This window comes from Salminus brasiliensis, chromosome 12 (assembly GCF_030463535.1).
Source record: "Salminus brasiliensis chromosome 12, fSalBra1.hap2, whole genome shotgun sequence".
Taxonomy (NCBI): domain Eukaryota; kingdom Metazoa; phylum Chordata; class Actinopteri; order Characiformes; family Bryconidae; genus Salminus; species Salminus brasiliensis.
Genome location: NC_132889.1, coordinates 378,765 through 384,764, shown reverse-complemented (window position 1 = coordinate 384,764; position 6,000 = coordinate 378,765). Strand labels below are relative to the sequence as shown.

At 43.2% G+C, this 6,000-nt stretch overlaps 1 protein-coding gene across 1 annotated transcript; it reads left to right on the top strand.

Moving 5' to 3' along the window:
- Nucleotides 1-3,115, top strand: nkx3-2 (NK3 homeobox 2). Its single transcript, XM_072694060.1, has 2 exons — nucleotides 1-370; nucleotides 2,616-3,115. The coding sequence occupies exons 1-2, from the start codon at nucleotides 1-3 to the stop codon at nucleotides 3,113-3,115; spliced, it is 870 nt and encodes a 289-aa protein (XP_072550161.1).
- Nucleotides 3,116-6,000: the final 2,885 nt, after the last annotated feature.

Genomic DNA, 6,000 nt, shown 5'->3' with positions numbered 1-6,000 from the left:
ATGGCGGTGCGCTTCTCCATCCAGGCCATCCTGGACAGGAAGGAGGAGAGCCGCGCGCTGAAGGGGCTGTTCACGGAGAGCGCGTGCTGGGAGGACGGAGAGCGGGAGAGGAGCGCCTGCGTGGCGCGAGAGGAGCGCGAGGGCTACGAGACGGACTCGGGGCTGAGCGAGGACAACGAGGACGGAGGTGGAGGTGGAGGAGGAGGTGGTGGAGGAGGTGGAGGAGGAGGTCTGGGGGAGAAAAGCGTCTCCCCGAGCGGGAAGGAGAGAAGCAGGCGCGCGATGGAGGAAGAGGAGGACGAGGACGAGGAGGAGACCGCGGAGAGCGCGAGAGCACTCAGCGACTGCGAGCTCTCCAACAGTGTGTGTGGTGAGTGTGTGTGTGTGTGTGTGTGTAGAGATACTTATATTACTGCAGTGTAGTGATTATTATCATTATTATTACTAACAGTAAAATTAAAATTAATAATAATAATAATAATAATAATAATAATAGCAGTAGTAGAGAACTGCTAAACATTTTCAAATATTAGTTTGACTTCAGTGCGATTTAGAACCATTTAGAAAGAAGTTTCCCCCTTTATTGTTATTATTATTATTATTATTATTATTATTGTTGTTGTTGTTATTGTTAATTTTAATTTTAATGTTAATAATAATAATAATAATAATAATAATAACAGCAGAGTGTGGAATAATAATAATAATAATAGTAATAATAATAAGAGCAGAGTGTGGAATAATAATAATAATAATAGTAATAATAATAAGAGCAGAGTGTGGAATAATAATAATAATAATAATAATAATAAGAGCAGAGTGTGGAATAATAATAATAATAATAATAATAATAATAATAAGAGCAGAGTGTGGAATAATAATAATAATAATAATAATAATAATAATAATAAGAGCAGAGTGCTCTACAGTGATAATAAAATCGGCTCAGTGGGAGAACTCTGTACTCATAGGGTTTAAAACAGCAGAACCTTTTGCAGTGCTATACAGAACCATTTAGAACCAATAGTTGTCCCTTTTACCTCTTCAGTCTAGAACCTTGTACTCAGTCCTCTGTATAGAATGGTTCCACACAGAACCATCGCATTTACTAAAGAACCTTAGAAGAACCCGCGTCCCTGAGAGCAGTAGTAGCACAGCTTTCGAGGTTCTCCAAGGGTTCCTTATTTCTTCTTAATTTAGAATCAGCTCAGAGAGAACCCTCTGAATGCACTGACGGTTCTCCAGTGTTTGTCGTGATGAAGAACCCTCCTGTTTTGTGGTTCTGTAAAGGTTCTGTAGAGGCAGGGCCTGAGCGCGCCCGCGTTTCTAACAGTGGAGCAGTTTTGAGTTTGGGCTCGTGGCCTGCAGAAAACACTGTAAACACACACTGTGTGTGTGTGTGTGTGTGTGTGTGTGTGTGTGTGTGTGTGTGAGAGAGAGAGAGAGACCGTGTCTATGACGTCACTGGTCCGCGTGCTATGTGTAATAAAGTCGGATCTGATTGATCTGTTTTAAAAATGTAAAAATTAAAAACTTACTCTGATTTATTACTCTGATTTATTACTGATTGGTTATTGATTAAACATCGCGGGAACAGTCAATACCTGTTTACACTGTGACGTAGTTCATCCAGGAGCTGCTGAGATCTGCTGTTTAAATACTAAAAACACTATAAAATATGAATCATATATATTGTAGAGACTGAAATATGATCAATAGTTTAGAGACTGTGCGTGTGTGCGTCACACTCTTTGAAGTGCCGCGCAGGTGAAGGTGTGGGACAGCAGAAACAACACCTACAGATAAAGTAAAATAACACAACAGATTTTATAAATATCTAAATATCTGTTATAAAACACATTTATTTATTTTATATTTTATTATATATGTTTTGTGTTCAAATATTATCAGAAAACTTGATTAAATATTATAATTTAATATTAAAACAATATCAGGAAAGGCCAGGCCGCTCTTCAGAGGAGTGACCTGCTTATAAAAGATACGAGGAATTCACACGCGAGTCCTGCTTACAAATGAGCAACAGTTTAATTCAATTCAATTCAATAAAATTCAATTAAATTCTAAAAATTGATGAACAGCAAAACATTTTTTTTCATTACAAAAAAATCGAAGCAAAGTCAGTTTTAATTTTTCCTATTAAAAAGTAATAAAAGTGTAAACACTGCAGACTGAGTTAGAAATGATTCATTTAATAAAAGAAATGAAGATTCAGAAGCTTGTTTCTGTAGAATAAGCTACTAAATAATCCAATAAAAGACTGGAAATGAAAGAGGAGAGTTACAGTTTATTCAACTACGAAACAAAACAAAGCGACGACATTGATAGTAACTCTTTACAGTGACGTCACTAAAATCTATATCATACATAAGACGGTCTGGATTCTGTTTCTATTTTATTTATCAATAATAATTGCTGATAAATTGTTATTGATGATGCAGTAAATCTGATCAGCGCGCTGCAGTGATTTGATTGGGTTCGGTGTTTTATGATTTATGCAAATTAAATTAAATGAAAGTTTCCTTCTGTTCGGGATTAGTCTGTTTGTTTCCTAATTTAGTAAAATTAATTTTTTGAATTGTTTGTTTGTTGTTTAGACTCGAGCACGGTGGAGGACCCGGGCTGCTGCGAGGACAGGACCACCTCCGACCCCCCCAAGCAGCGGAAGAAGCGCTCGCGCGCCGCCTTCTCCCACGCGCAGGTGTTCGAGCTCGAGCGCCGCTTCAACCACCAGCGCTACCTGTCCGGGCCGGAGCGCGCGGACCTGGCGGCCTCTCTGAAGCTGACGGAGACGCAGGTGAAGATCTGGTTCCAGAACCGGCGCTACAAGACCAAGAGGCGCCAGATGGCCGCAGACCTGCTGGCCTCCGCCTCGGCCGCCGCCGCCGCCGCGTCCGCCTCTGCCTCGGGGGCCGCTCCGGGCGCGCGCAGGGTCGCGGTGAAGGTGCTGGTGCGGGACGACCGGAGGCAGTACGCCCCGGGGGAGGTGTTGCTGCGGCCGCCGCTGCTCGCCTTGCCGCCGTCCTGCTACTGCCCGCCGTATGCGTACTGCCTGCCCGCGTGGAGCCTGTCCGCGTGCGCCACGGGGAACCAGTGACGTCACGCCTTATTTATTCCCCACGGACTAGAACTGCCTCCCCCTCATAAACCACCTTTACGGACAGATGACGACGTTGTGCGTAAGAAATGGCACCCTGCTCACTCGGGACACTTTGGGGCAGTGCAGCGCGGGCTGTGTTCCCATTTGAGTTCTCTTGGTTCGTCTACTACTAAGTAGTGCACACGGACTACCAGTCCACCAGCACCCACCCCCACATCACCAGGCCGGTTCTAGATGTCCTACAGAAAGGACTAGACAGTTCAGACACTTTAAAGGTGGTTCTGAACCACTGGTTTTATTGGGAGGGAGCATCGGACATCGGTACAGTGATTCCGAACAAATTTCCCCTGACTACACTTACCCCCCCACCCACTCACCCACTCACCCACTCACTCACCCACTCACCCACTCACCCACTCACTCACCCACTCACTCACCCACTCACTCACTCACCCACTCACTCACCCACTCACTCACCCACTCACTCACTCACTCAGAGAGAGAGAGGGGTTCAGTGTGAACGGCTCTATTACACCCACTCTGATCTCTGTACAGTGGAGGTGAACGGAAGCAGGCGTCTGTCGCCATGACTACAACACAGATACAGCCCTTAATATTATCTCCTATCCAAACCCACCAGTGCAGCTACACGAGTCTTCTGAGTTTTATATGGAGTGATGATGATGATGATGATGATGATGATGAAGGTAAAATAGTGAATAGAGAATCTGAACTAATGCAGTTCTCTTTAGGGACTACTTTCTGTAGCTGCACTACACCCTGCAGCATGTATCCCTCCACCATTTTAATGATCTGGTTCTAAAAGCAGGTTCTAGAGCCGAACTCTTCTCAGAACTCTGGTAGAACCGTGTCTCAGGCATCAGGCAGCGTCTTCATCACCATTAGGTGAAGAACTTTCTGTGAGGAGCTTTTAGTAGAGCTTCAGACGTCTGCTTCCCTTCACCTCCACTGTAGAACCACAGCTCTGACTGGAGGAGCTTATCTAGAACCTACACTGTAGAACAGCTCTGACTGGGGGAGCTTATCTAGAACCCAGCGTTTCGCACCAAACCCCCTCTGACTGTGTTCTCATCTGAACCAGTTAATTATGCAGAACCTTTAAACACTCAGTGGAGTTCCTCTCTTAGGGAACGCGCTCGCAACGGAACCTAACTTACTATGCAAAACACACACAAACTTACAAGCTGGATGTTCTAGGACACAGGCACATACATGCTAGGCAGTGTAGAACACACACAGGCTATGCACTAGCTAAGCTTTGTGGAACACAGGCATACGCAGAGCTAAGCGAGCTGCACCACAAGCTAGCCACGCACAAGCTTAGCTTTTTTATGGAACATGAGCGCTCACGGGAGAACCGCCACAGCACACGCATGAGCTTACAGCATTAATAGCAGCATAAACACACGCACACGCTCTAGAACACAAAAACCCGCAAGCTGTATGTTCTAGACCACAAGTGAGCTTGGCCACACGTTAACGCTAAGCGTTCTAGCTAAACACAAGCATGAGCTAAGCCTGGTGGAACACGCACAAGCCGAGCTTTCCAGGACTCATCTGCACCGAACAAGCACTCAAGTGCTCTAGTACGCATGCGCTAAGTGCTAGAACAAGCTAGAACAGGAACTGGAGAACGCAGCCACGCGCAGACTGGATGCTACCTGTTGTGGTGCATTGTGGGGGATCTCCTGCGTGCTCTGGATTATGTGTCGGACTCCCTGGGGAGAGAGTGAGCGAGTGAGCAGGGTGTGGCCTTGCGGACTTCTAGGGCGCGAGGCAAGGGAGCTGAGCTACCCCTGGACTGAGGGGTTCTGGACTCTCGATGTTGTCCTGTTCTGGTTGATGTTCTGAATGTATGGGCTGTGCGGGGTTGGTTTGGTTTGCTATGCGGTTCTGTTCGGTTCTGCAGCAGGTGTAGGGGACAGTGACGGTAAGACTCAGCACTTTGCACACCTTCATCACCTTCATCACCCTCACTCCAGGACTGAAACGGAGGCAGTAAAACATTCAAACCTCGAACTTTTAATCTATTATGCCTTATTTCTGAGTGTGTGAGTGTGTGTGAGTGTGTGTGTGTGTGTGTGTGTGTGTGTGTGTGTGTGTGTGTGTGTGTGTGTGTTTATTGTTAAAGAAAGCAGACATTAAACCATATGAAAGCAGAGTGAGTTTCTTGTGTGATTTCTGTGTGTGCTCTTCAGACCCAATTATATTATATTAGGAACATAATCAGCAGTAGAGGAGAACCCAGTCTCAGTGGAGCTTATCTAGAACAAACACTGCAGAATAAATGAGAACATCAGATTTATGATTATATTTATTATTATTATTATTATTAGCAGTAGTACTGATACATGATTTATTTACAATATTTGAATAATATTAAAATGAAGAACAGAAACACCCCTGATACTATTTCAATAATAATAATAATAATAATAATAATAATAATAAAGGCGTTTGTATGTGTTATATATGTTTGTGTGATAGTGGTAGTAATGATATTATACTTTATTAATATTATTATTATTATTAGTAGTAGTAGTAGTAATATTATTAATAATAACTGCTATTGCAATAATAATAACTACTAGAACATAACATGCATTAGCATTGATATTATTTACAATACCATCCATGATAATTGTAAATGTGTTGTTCGTAATGTGTAATAGTGCTATATGAGGCTGTGATAATAGTATATTGCAGCATAATAAAGAAATAAATATAACAGTATGCTATTAATGTATTACAGTGTAATAACAGTATATATTATGTGTAATTTGTGGTATTGTAGTTTAATAATAGTGAAATTAGGGTTTAGTTTTGGAATTAGAGAATAGTATAATAGTGATAGAGTGTCA